Below are 13,180 nucleotides of genomic sequence, written 5' to 3' on the forward strand. Positions count from 1 at the left end.
TCATAGTTTAGGGTCATAAGTGGTAAAAACAACAACAACAACTCAATTTGCACAACACAATATTACCCATGGTTCCTGTACTGAGTATAATCAGAAGAAGACTAGTACAAAACAAAAATGGACTCAATGTGAACTCACTCCCTATTGCTTTTAAATAGTTTTTTATTTGACCGAGGAGAGCTGTCTGCCCTTCACACACAGACACACACAGACACACACAGACACACACAGACACACACACACACACACACACACACACACACACACACACACGCATACTATTATACACATACTAATCAGTGTGATCTAAATCCTCTGGGTATAGGCTCTATTAGACCATGTGCTTATGAGAAGATAATCATTTGGTGATATGAAGACACAGCACCGGGCGGTGGGTGGCAACAGTAATGCTGCTGCATGAAAATGCTCTGCTGCAAACGGTGTGTCAAAGCCTTAACTTTTAATATAAGTTGTAGCCTAAAGGCAGACATTAATGAGTCCTTTTTGTCAAGGTGAAGGAACAGCGATAGCAGACAATGTGCTTAACTTTAAAGGATGCAATCACAGCTTTGAATATGAGAGTGTGAGTTATAAAATGACACTGCAGTCTTCTGCGCAAATAAGTTTTTGCTTTTGCCCTTGACCATGAAGAGTGATCCAATAATTTAAATGTCAGTTATTGTCTCACAACTTAGCTGAGCTGTTTGTGTGTATATTTGACTTTAACATTAAAAGGGGAGCCAGCTTTTCACCATGCCAAACTGACTCTTTGTAGGCACAGACACTAGATGGTGCTATTTAGTTTTAGCTGCTTGCTACATGCACATGTGAGCTGCCCTGGTTTCATGGTGTCACATGTGGGAATTACAGCATCACTTTTTCATTTTCTTTTTTAGAAATTCAGTTCATTTACATATACAAAATCTGGTCATGCATGTCTTTTGACAATTTTTAGAGGGTGTTTAAGCCCACAAAAAACAACATGTGTGCATAGATGGCTAGTAAGCACAAGTAGTTTATGGTCTAAGCTGATTCTGTTGTGCAATCCTCATTGAACTGCACTCTAGTGGTCGTGGTTGCTCAAGCAGCTATTTATGTCTGATTTGCCGAGCTCTGTAAACAAGCCTGAGTACAAGAAAAACATGTCACATCTCTGTCTGTGGCAGTTGAAAAAATGCATTCTAGTTTTGTTGTTTTCATACACCCACATTAATGAAACAGCCAGGCAAGCTGTTATTCTTTGATTCTTCTCCAGCTTTAAGGAACAGGCAAACGTATCATATTGCCACGCTGTGGGATGTACTCCATGAAAGCATGTAGTGAATAAGCTTAATCTGTTTCAGTGATGAAACAAATGAGATGTAAATGAGCTTAACAAATACAAAGATAAGAAACGCAAGCATCTGTTGTTGATGTACAGTTAAATTAGAATATTTCTTTTTGCTTAAAGGATGAATACCATCTGTAAAAGTAAAGCCAAAAACATTTTGCAGTGCATCTCATGGCCAGAGTCACAACACTCCTTCTCACTTCTCTCCATTTACCCGAGCCTCTTGGAAAGCCTCTGGATTCTCTGAACTCATAATGACTTTTTATAATGTCAATACTCATGGTCAGTATGTTTTACATGTGGTTGCTTCTTTTCCTCTTATGCAGACTTCATCATATGTCTGTGTGCTTCTGGAGTAACCTAATCCTGTTTTTGTATCTCTGTGTTCCCAAGTAGCCAGCCGGCAGTGTGAGTACCCAACAAAATGAGTGTTATCAAGTATCAGCGCTGTTTTTACTGGTACAATCATGCGCCAGACAGAGATAGAGATGATGGAGTGAACAGGAAAGAAAGCTATAAAGAAGAAATGAGAGATCAGATGAGAGGGGAAAGCACAGACGTGAGTGTGATATTAGAGGAAGAGAGGAAAGAAAGAGAGAGAAAAATAGAAGCAAAGTAGGAGATTAAGTGCGGGAGTCAGACGTTAACTCAAAAAGTCACATGTGAGTCTGCAGCAGTGTTGCCAAGATGAGGCTCTATTTTTAGGGGAGGAATGTACACAGAGGCCTCGTGGAAAGAGACCATAACAACAAACAGCATGCAATGCGCTCCTACAAAGAGACAGCCCCCTTTGGAACATACAGTCACACAGCATCAACACGAGTGAATAGAGGAACAAAGTACAGGAAAATGTTGAGACATCAGATTTTCTGCTGAGATCTTGCTTTGAATACAGAGTGGGACCCCGAGAAAACACAAAGAAAGAGAAGAAGAACAGGTAAGACACGTATCTTCAGGAAGGCTTCATAAGCTGCCAGGAGCACTGAACTTATGCTACAGATTGAAGTATAATTTAAAGTGTATACAACCATCTGTTATGATTAAAGTCAAATTATGTTGCTTTGAATGTAAATTAGTACATTTATTTGTGCCAGTTTGCACTCGTCTAACACATGCAATGGAGAGGAGGAAAAAAAGCTGCACTCATCATTCATCCAGTTTAAAAGCCAAAATGAAACAAAAACATTTTGGCTCCACATAAACACCAACACACAATCGAAGCACCGCTTGCTCCATGACAATGGACTACAAATCGCCAGCAGAAATAGTTGCACAGGTGTTTCAGTACTAATCTACTTAGACAACTAGTCTCCAAAGTAATCAGACAGGCGCACTTTAGGCCCTGATATGTCTGAGTGCAGCAGTGCTGAACTGACTGCTCCCATATGCAATGATCTAAAGCTATATAACAAAGCGAGCGTTATATTTATGAGTTGAAGAGATTTCAAATTACTCGTAAATCTGTAAACTAGACAGTTAGACTGTGATTTTGGGGAGAGCTTACCAAGAATATTTGCAGGCAGAATTTCAGAAACATGACAGGACCGGGACTTCTGAAAGTAATTCCACTAGCTGTAATGTCTTTGAATATTTGCTTGTTTCACCCCTCTTATGATACTAAATTCTGTAGATTTTAATCTTATGAATTAAAGTAGTACTTGTTGCTTCAAAATCTAAACTAGAACAAAATCTAATACAGTTATGATAAATAATCATTCAATGATTGAATTACAGAAGGTCCACAAATGACAACTATGTAAGCAAATCATATATCTGGAATGCTTGAATTAGAAATATATATGACTGCTTATACAAGGAGGTTTGAGTTTAAATAAAAAAACTCAAGCATAAAAATCAAATGATTTGACAGTAACAACATGGTGTCTCTCATCAGCATGGACCAATCAGCAATCAAAGTCTTCCACTACAAAGACAAGGAGCAGTCCTCCAACCTGCTACTGCAGCTCAACAGACTGAGACAGGAGAACATCCTGACAGATGTGTCACTGTGTTCAGATAACACAGAGATCCCGTGTCACCGCAATGTCCTGGTCTCCAGCAGCCCCTATTTCAGAGCCATGTTCTGCAATAACTTCTTGGAAAAGCAGCAGACCCAGATTAACTTGAAGGGAATCACATCATCCATTCTGAGCAGTATCATTGACTATGTTTACACAGGACTCATTAGTATCAGCATGGACATTGTGCTGCCTTTAATGCAGGCAGCATCCATGTTGCAATATGACCGCCTTTTTGAGGCCTGCTCAAGCTTCCTTCAGGAGCAACTAAGCATTGACAACTGTTTGAGCATGATCAGACTCTCTGAGATCATGAATTGTTGCAGTTTGAGAGACAAGGCAAAAGCAATGGCCATGAAGAGCTTCTCAGACGTATCAACATCTGAGGAACTGTGTGAGCTCTCCTTACCAGAGCTCATGGGATACCTGGAGGATGATAGTCTTTGTGCTGAGGAGGAGCAGGTCTTTGAGACACTTGTTGCTTGGATCCACCATGATCCTTTATCCCGGCGTGGTGCCATCAGTGACCTTTTCAAGAAAGTTCGCCTTCGCTACATCCATCCCACCTACCTCTTTCAATTCATAGCCAACGACCCACTGATCCAGTCTTCCACCCTCTGCACCGAGCTTGTAGAGTCTGTGAGACGCCTGATGTTTTCTGTCAGCACAAAATGCAACAGTGATACGGCAGTTGACTTCAAACCTCTCTGGGTTGCACCTAGGCGCTACTCCTACCATGACATGTTGGTGGTGGTAGGAGGGCGGAAGAACAACGAGCAGACCTCAAGGGAGGCCCTTGTCTTTGACGAGAAGAGCGAAAAGTGGCAGTGGCTCGCCAAGTTGCCCATTCGTCTATACAAAGCCTCCTATGTCGCCCTCCACAGTGTCTTGTATGTTATCGGAGGCTTGACTACAAACACAAAGTACAGCCAAGTCAGTACAACAGTCTACACCCTCTCTCTCAAGACCAACCAGTGGAGGACAGCGGAGCCAATGCTGAAGCCACGCTTTGCCCACCAGAATGTCTCCTACCTCCACTACATCTTTGTCCTGGGAGGCCTTGGGTCTGACAAGCAACTGACAGACAGTGTGGAGAGGTGAGTTGGACCATAATTATCCAAACATACAGCATAAAAGACACAAATGTGACAAATAGTAAAACATCTCTCAATAATGTGATTAGGTACAACAGTATGTTCAACCAATGGGAGTCTATGGCGCCCATGCCTGAGGCTGTGTTGCACCCTGCAGTGGCTGCTACTAACCAGAGGATCTATGTGTTTGGAGGCGAGGACGCTATGCAGAACCCAGTCAGAATAATACAGGTAGGACACAATGTTCTTCAGTCACTAAGTTGCTCCTTATGTTTTCATTTGTCTATTCATTCACTCAATTGACCTGTGTGTGCTGTCTGTGCTTCTGTTGACCTTCACCCCTGCTCCCCTCTTCCTTTCTGTAGGTGTATCACATTGCCAGGAACATGTGGTGTAAGATGGAGAACAGATCAGTGAAGAATCTGTCTGCCCCTGCTGCCATTATGGATGATAAAATCTACATCATTGGAGGTAGATAGTAGGTGTAATAAAGGATAATAATGAGAAAGGAATCTAGAAAGAGAAAGTAAACCATATTAATTTAGCTAGGATTCATTAGTATTGATTTGTTTTCAGATGAATTAGATTGTAAAGTTACGTCACTGCTTGAGCCACTTGTGCCGCCTCTCTCAAATTAATGCCTCCGCTGTCACAGGATACACCCGGAGAGTGATCGCATACGACACCAAAGCCAACCGGTTCATCAAGTGTGCCAACCTGAAGGAGAGGAGAATGCACCACTCTGCCACTGTTCTCAATAACAAACTCTACATCACCGGCGGACGTTACATCAGCGGCCATGACATCATCATGGACTCGGACAATTTCGAGTGCTATGACCCAAAGACAGACACTTGGACATCTAAGGGGTCTCTGCCATATAAACTGTTTGACCACGGTTCCCTGACTCTGACGCATGTCTCAGAGACATGGGCAAAATCATAGCTGAGGTCTGATTTATACTTGAATGAATAATAAATGATATTCACCTGAAATCAGTTTATTTGAAACAGAATGATTGTCATTCGAGATGTACTCATGCAAAGAAAATGACTAATTGTAAATACTGTGGTTTTGTTTTGTTATGCTTTCATCAGAGATGTCGATACATAGAATTATGCATACCTCAAATATTCATGAATATATAAGAATCTTTATACCTGAAAATGTTCCTTTCAATATTTCATGTATTTTCTGTTTTTAACAACAAAACCTGAACCTTGAAAACAAGCCATCCTGCTGTATAGCCCCTTCTTAACCTGTCTGACTTCCCAAAGGGTGAACAAACTATTTCTGGTCTGCTCTAAATCATGAGATTTCACTTGTCATGTTTAAATCCTTGAGCTGTGTACTGTTTGATGTAAGTCAAAGCCATGTTCAGCTTTTAGCTCTGAACCTGCTGCTGTGTCCGGGGAACTTCTGGATCACAATTTGTTGCTTCACTGCAAAATCATGATGAAATTATGTCATAATATTGTTATCAAATATTTCATGCTGGAGTGCAAAACTAAAGAAAAGAAATGTGTTAAAAATTGGAGCTTTAGATACAAACACGAGTGAAGTTTTTGTTTTATATGTATGCTGAAATGACAACTAACTTTTATATGACTGTTACAGTATATGAAACTGTGGCTAAAAGAATAGCACCAAATTCTGCATTTAATAAGACAAAGTTTTACCCTTTTGAAATTGTTTTCTGATGCTTTTGTACTTCTTTTTTGGTTTTAGCTCTTTTTGTTTACAATAAAGGCTAATCTATACGTATGAAATCTCTCCATGTCTATAATTGTGGTTCAGTATGTCTTGATAGTGTTTCAACATCAACGGTCAGTTGACAACAAATGCAATCTGAGCAGCACGTGTCCTCCAGTGTGTCATCATGTATCTGTTTGACCCCACTCACACTACTGTCCACATGGGACCTTTACAAGCCCAGACAGGTTTCTAACATTCACACACAGAGCAGAAGATAATAGAGAAAAAGTATCCTTTACAAGGAACAGCCATAAATATCATCCAGGGGGAATATGTTGAGAGGGAGATCCCCAAAAAGTCATAAGCAGTTTGCTCATTTTTTTGTTTATTTGTTTGTTTCTGCTCATCAGAAGACACATGAGGCAAACAGGATGCAGTCAGGGCATCAAAGCCAGATTTAGTTTTTAGATTTCGCCAGCTGGACAAATATCACTAGTAATTTAGTTAAAGGTTTTAGTGCCATCTAAAGGTGTGGTTGTTGATTGCAACCACTTCTCCTCATCCTAATGTTCCAGGCATGTAGGACAGTGTGTTCATTGTGCAATACTGTTGAAAAATGGCAGTGCAACATGGTGAACCTGTAGATATAAAAGGCTCATTCTAAGGTAAAAAAAACAATTAAGAGAGCTGTTTTCTGCAAAAATAACATTTAAAAAGAAATGCAGATAATTCAGATCTCTGTGAGACTCTGTAGACAGGCAAGACACATTCAACAACAGCTCTAGTGATTACATAATTTCATTTATCAATGACTTTCAAAGACAGTGTCAGCTGTTTCATGAGGAGTAAACATAATGTGACCAGGAGGTTTACACTGGAGTCTCTGTACATTTCTTTGAAACCAAAAGTCACTGGGTCAAATGTTTCAGTCATTCACTGCCAGCGAATAGAGTCCAGGGGACAGTGGGTGGAGTGTGTGAGAAAAAGGTGGGGGACTGGAAAAACTATAGGTGATCTGATGTTATTTTGAGAAACAAACAGGGGGTTAGATGTTACACCACGTGAGGCATGTGGCCCTGTCGTTGCCACACAAGCTGGCAGATGTGAGAGAGACTAGCGGCAGCGAGAAACTGATGAGCAGTGTTTCACAACAGAGAATCTGAGCGTCTGATGAAACTCAACCAGGAGAGGCAGCAACAGGTGTGACTGCGTGTATATGTGAGAGTCTGTGTGATTAAGGTTTTTGGAAGGTTGAGCAGGAATGACCAGCTGTCTTGTCTGGTCAAAACATCACAACAAAAACAGAGATGATGGACAGATGAGAGGCATGGTTCACTAATAACCTTTTAAATTGTTAGCAGGGTAGAACTACACACAAAGTAGCCTACAGCTCAGGCTGATGGAAAGTGAAGGGATGACCAAAGTCTTTGAGATGCATCATCTTGGGAGCATGAATATCTATAAAATCCATTAAGTAGATTTTGAGATATGTCAATTGATAGTAGAATGGATTACAATAGATAAAATATTGAAGTATGTGTTGACATGCTGGTAGCAGTAGGTATTAAGTCAGGGGATCACCAAAGTCAACACAAGTCATCCTCTGGGGACCATGAAATTTATATTTTTTTGTGAATCTAGGACCAAACTTATAGGCTTACTGATGACCCTTGCCATCCCCAGAGCCACAGGGGTTGCAAAAACTAAAAACTAAGACTTCTTGTAAGTGTAGGAGATACACAAATTTATCTTCCTACTAGTTGGACTAACACTTAACACTGCATCTCTGATTCATCACTGTTTGTGAATCACAGAATAAACAAACTGTTTTAGAGCCTTAGGTCATAGCTTCCAGTTGCCAACTGACCGAGTACTTGCTGGGACTTTCCATGTAATCCTGTAGTTTCTCTGAGAATAAACTTAGATTTAAGTGACTCACAACACCATGCATATTAATATATACCCCCTCTAATACTGTTTTAGTTTTTTAAGTTTCACTTTTCACAAGCCTCCCTCTGGCTCTTTATGGTTAACCAAATGGGGAACTGCTGAATTATTTCAGTGTGAGTCACTTCTGCAGTGGCTGCAATTGTAAGTCATGATCAATACACCTAGTCAGGCTACATTTGTCCTAATGTGCAGTGATATATTCTCATATGACATCTTGTTGACAGATTTTAACATGCGTAACAAATGTGTGCAGTGCTCTTTGATCTTTTGCATATATCAAGACGTTACATCAAAACCTCAGACGCACCTGTTCCAAAAGCTTCTGCAGCACAGGATATATATTAAAGAGTGCAGTAATGTTTGAATGTATTCAATGATTTCAATAAAACTGACCTCTTTCTGTTTTAACCACTTTATTTGTTTGTTTTGTTTGTGAATGTCACTAAAAGGAAATTAATTTCAAAGAAGAAGAGAAGTAAAGGAAACAACAAAGCCCTTGCCAAAAATAACTTCATAGCACTACAGGGTAGTTTGTAACCATTAGTGATATGTATACAGAGTACAAACCACATTAGCAAGCCATGCATGAGCATGATATAGTGACTGATGTGTTCATGGTCACGCTACAGTGCACACAAGATGTGTCCCAACACATGCGCTAGACGAGCTGAAACACTGTTCTTCTGGTTCTTAGAATAAGCACCATGTGCTGCTGTTGACATGTTTTGCAGATTGTATACTGTGTCATGAATTATGGGGAGCAAGAAACTCCCCTCTCACTGCCTCAATGCAGACACGTAAGCATACACTCATTCAGTCACATGGATATAGATGGACACATACACACACACACACACACACACACACACACACACACACTGAGGTGACTTTTGTGGATATTACACATTTGCATACATTTGGAGACTAACCCTCACCATTACCATAACCGCTACTTGCCTAACCCTAAGCCCTAACCACTGACCAAAAATCAGATTGTTCCCAAATGGGGACATGTGTTTTGTCTCCAGTTGGATAAGCCGTCCCCAATTAACTGGTGTTTGGACAGAAACGTGTCTCTGAATAGCCTTGGTAAGAACATGCACACACATGTTGTGGCTTTTTAGTGGGAATGAATACACAAAGTGTTTCACATGCTGACAGGCTTTAGGTGAACTTTAGCCTTGTACAATCAGCAGTCACATGACATCAATGATCAGAATGGGTGAGTTTTAGATGAGACATTAACATTTCCTCATTGATGCCGGCGCTGTCATTGTTCCTGTACGCTGAGTGACAAATCCAATAAAACGACACTTCCTGATCTTTCACCTTAACAAAGGACAAGGAAACATTTACTTTTCGAATCAGCCTTATAGTGATTGCCTGAGAAAGCTCAAGGTTAAGTGGCATGAGAAGGACTATTATAGCCTTAAACAAACACATATACACTTTGAACTACCCAAAGGCCTCACAGATGAGTGTGTAAATATGTCATGTGTTTAATTCAGCTGATAAGAGTTGACCTAGTGACATGGACAAACTTAGTTACACATGATCTTCAACAGCAGTCCAAAACAAACAAAATACCCTCATCCTGTCTTCATGAAATAAGTTAGTGTTGTTTGGGGAGAATGTCAATACAATGGTAGACCCCCCTGCACACACACACGCTCCCATGCAATCCACAATGAAAGACAATACTCTGGAGGAATCCAACGAACAACTTGATCTATTTATAATACTGTGAGTGACTAAGAATCAGGGGACTTTACAGCCATGTTACTGGGAGGCTCGAATGTTTTTTTTTTGTTTTTTTTCCCCCACTTTATATTTATAGTGTCATAAAGCCTGACAAGCACTGATAAGCTTGGGCATAACACTTCTTGAACAGTAATTACTTTTGTCAACACCACTGAATTATACATTAAAACTATATAGTAAGACACAATATTGTTATAGAGCCTCTATATATTGGATTATATTGCTATGTATAGTCCAGAGGTTTTCCAGTTGTGAGGGCCTGTAGCAAAGTCAGAAATAAGCTGCAGTTCACTGTTTTGTTTACATGACTGATTTCACTGTTAAATCACACACTCGTGAGAGTGTATAGGAATGTGTGTAAGAAAGACTTTTATACATTTGTATTGATGAATCCCTGTCAAAACCAGTAGTGAAAGAGGTATTTAGGTCATTTACTTGAATAAAAATTGCAATACCACGATGTATAAATACTTTATCCAAAGTAAAAGTCCTGTATTCCAAATTGAATTATGTAAAAGTACTCATAATGTTTCTATTGTTAGTTTTGTTGCAGGAGTTACAATGTCATCATGTGTTTTTGAGCCTTTACGTGATTAATTGGTGACATTAACATTTCTTAAAAATCTAACACAATGAAATAACTCAAACGAGAACTACCACAAAGATAGAAAGGGGAAAAAAAGAAAAGGAAAAAAAAGACCATATAGATACACAAAATGACTACAAGGATACAAAAACTATTTTGCAGTTCAAAACAACTACAGAGATGCAAAACATAAAAATATATAGAGACCTGAAACAATCTCAGTCATTTTGTCAGTGGCCAGAGGCATTGTCTGATAATCCCTTACAGCAATATCAATTGGAAATACACATGTAAATGTCCCTAAGTAGGTCTATATTAACATTAAGTCCAGTGTTTGAGTACATGTAGTGACTTTCCAGCCTTGGTCACAGCAGAGACAGTTACATAAATGTCTCCCAAGCCGTTTAACATTTAGAAACTGCTTCCCTAAGAGATTCATCGTGTTAAAATTCTTCAAAATGAATTCCCTTGGTGTTCTCTATCTCTGCTTTTCCATGACATGCAGACTTTTGTTACCTCTGCTCCTCTCGCTGAGAGCTTTTGCAACGCTCGGGTTGATAAACAAAGCCACGTGTTGCAGGGAAGTTTCCAAAGTGGGCGGACCTCGTGTGTTTCCGGGTTCTGAGTTGAGGATATAAGAAGAGCTGCGCAATGTCAACAGTAGACCAGAAACACATTCAAGACAAAGGAGTTTGAAGAGGGGATACATCTTTAACAAACAGGGACTAGATCCTGATTACTTTTTTCCAATTAATTTAACTGATCGTCATCGAAGCAAGATGCCTTTCCTCGGACAGGACTGGAGGTCACCGGGTCAGAGTTGGGTTAAAACCGAGGAGGGATGGAAAAAGACATCAGCAGACGACAAAAACAACAATGTCTCCGTGGAGAGGTTGGTCAATAAACGTGTACGGACAAATGTCGCTGTCTCCATCACAACCGTTTAGACATTGCGCAACTCTGAAGTGCGCCATCACAGGAACAGAGATGTAGATAATTTAAAAGGAAGTCCAAAAACAGCTTTATGACACACAGACAGGCAGACAGACAGGCAGACAGACAGACAGACAGACAGCAGGCCTGAACCTTCATGTTTTTCTGTGGCCTTGGTCCTTTTCCAGGTTAATCACTGAGCTATTAATAACCTGACAACCAAGTGAGTGGATTAACAAACGTCTGTTGAGTCTGTCCACTTTCCAAAACACTTTTCTGAAACATGTCCTGAGGTTACACTTGAAACACATAACGCACAACAAAGGCAGTTTGTTTTGATGCTCGGCTCTGCTCCGAGCAGGGCAAAACAAGTGCTTCATGTAAAGTCTGCACTATGCACTGAGATAAAATGGTGAGATGATGCCTTTAATGAAATATGGGTCTTTGTGTTTTTCCAGCTTCTGCAAAGCTGAGGAGGAGGAGTGTTTCAACAAGGAGAACCTGCTGCTCTCTCTGGGCTATGACATGGCTGCCAAGAAGAGGAAAAAAGACCTAATGAACAACAACACCAAGGTCCCCTGTGAGTCACAATGAAAGAGACACACAGTCTGGCTTATTGTATAAATATGCAAAGGATAACATTTTGTTATTGTATGTGTGGAGTCATAAATCGCCTCATAATATACCAAAGTTAGGTTCTGCACCAAAAATATTACCCTGGGAGTCTTGTGAGGGTCTTATGTAACATTCATGAGGGGAGCTCTGCCCTAATAATATTGTTTATGATTAATTTTCCATTATTTCATAAACTCTATTTCAATAAGTCTGCAGACAGAAATTGCATCATGTTTGTGATGTGTGCGTGTGCATTTGTCACAGTGCTTATAAGCTGCTTAATGAGGGCAGGCCACTAATATAAACATTCTGCTTTCTCCCAGATTTCCACAGGGAAAAGTGGATTTATGTTCATAAAGGAAGCACCAAGGAGGTAACAAATCAACTCATTTAGTTTCACATCAACTTTTCATATCATCATTGCTAATGTAAACATGCTGAGAAAACTCTATACTCTTGCCGAGGATCGCAATCTAATACCCTGATAATTAAATTCTCCCAGCGCCACGGATATTGTACACTAGGAGAGGCCTTCAACCGCTTAGATTTCTGCAGCGCCATCAAGGACACGAGGAGATTTAATTACGTCGTCAGAGTGAGTCCTCGTCTCTTTCTTTTCTTCAAGTTTCTTCTTACTTCTGTTTTTGTTTCTCTTCCTGTGTGGTTGTTAACAGGAGATTGTTTTTGTTAGTGGCAGAGAAGGGGTTAAGGTTAAGAGGGTGTGTAGGCTTTTGCCAGGCTCTTATCAATGCTCTGCAGACAAGGGTCTCTTAGTGGTAATGATACAGACTGAGGGAATGTACGTGTGTGGTTGTGGCAGGATAGGAGTGCAACGTAACATGACATTTTTCTATAATATGGTTGATAAAGCAATTTGGCATCCCAAAATTTAATTGAAGCAAAGCCATATTTAAAATTAACCCATTTGTTACTCAGTGTATTCAATTCAAGCAATAGTCTGAATTCTAGATGTAAAACTGATGTGGACTTAGTATTTATACTAGGGATGCCAAATGGCTTCGTGTAAAATGTCTACTAGAGGCAGTTCATTATATCATCATGGGATATCAATAGAAAATCACCTAGCTGAAATTGGAGCTTTTCACCTGGACATCATCACATGTAAACACACTGAACCAAACACCAGCTCTCCCACGTGCTCCCATGTGAGCTGAGGGTCGTGTTCTCCTGTGCTAGA

General features: G+C 40.1%; 2 protein-coding genes across 2 annotated transcripts in view; both read left to right on the forward strand.

Annotated features, from left to right (window-relative positions):
- Nucleotides 1-1,780: 1,780 nt before the first annotated feature.
- On the forward strand, nt 1,781-6,191 carry LOC104926216 (kelch-like protein 38). Its single transcript, XM_010740024.3, has 5 exons — nt 1,781-2,267; nt 3,225-4,445; nt 4,532-4,673; nt 4,808-4,913; nt 5,098-6,191. The coding sequence occupies exons 2-5, from the start codon at nt 3,226-3,228 to the stop codon at nt 5,385-5,387; spliced, it is 1,758 nt and encodes a 585-aa protein (XP_010738326.2). The 5' UTR covers nt 1,781-2,267; nt 3,225; the 3' UTR covers nt 5,388-6,191.
- Nucleotides 6,192-11,052: 4,861 nt separating this feature from the next.
- The window catches only part of fbxo32 (F-box protein 32), a 7,128-nt gene continuing 5,000 nt past the window's right edge, over nt 11,053-13,180 (forward strand). Inside the window, exons 1-4 of the mRNA XM_010740023.3 lie at nt 11,053-11,326; nt 11,826-11,947; nt 12,306-12,355; nt 12,485-12,577. Of these exons, the coding sequence (XP_010738325.2) occupies nt 11,214-11,326; nt 11,826-11,947; nt 12,306-12,355; nt 12,485-12,577 (378 nt within the window). The 5' untranslated portion in view covers nt 11,053-11,213. The remainder of the gene's footprint in view (nt 11,327-11,825; nt 11,948-12,305; nt 12,356-12,484; nt 12,578-13,180) is intronic.

The sequence above is a fragment of the Larimichthys crocea genome, chromosome XIII (assembly GCF_000972845.2).
Source record: "Larimichthys crocea isolate SSNF chromosome XIII, L_crocea_2.0, whole genome shotgun sequence".
Taxonomy (NCBI): Eukaryota; Metazoa; Chordata; class Actinopteri; family Sciaenidae; genus Larimichthys; species Larimichthys crocea.

Excerpts from the sequence above, each read along its gene's own strand:
- LOC104926216 (XM_010740024.3), top strand. The coding sequence starts at position 3,226 with ATGGACCAATCAGCAATCAAAGTCTTCCACTACAAAGACAAGGAGCAG. Across the intron at positions 4,446-4,531 it reads CTGACAGACAGTGTGGAGAG|GTACAACAGTATGTTCAACC; the intron begins GTGAGTTGGACC and ends TAATGTGATTAG. Across the intron at positions 4,674-4,807 it reads ACCCAGTCAGAATAATACAG|GTGTATCACATTGCCAGGAA; the intron begins GTAGGACACAAT and ends TCCTTTCTGTAG.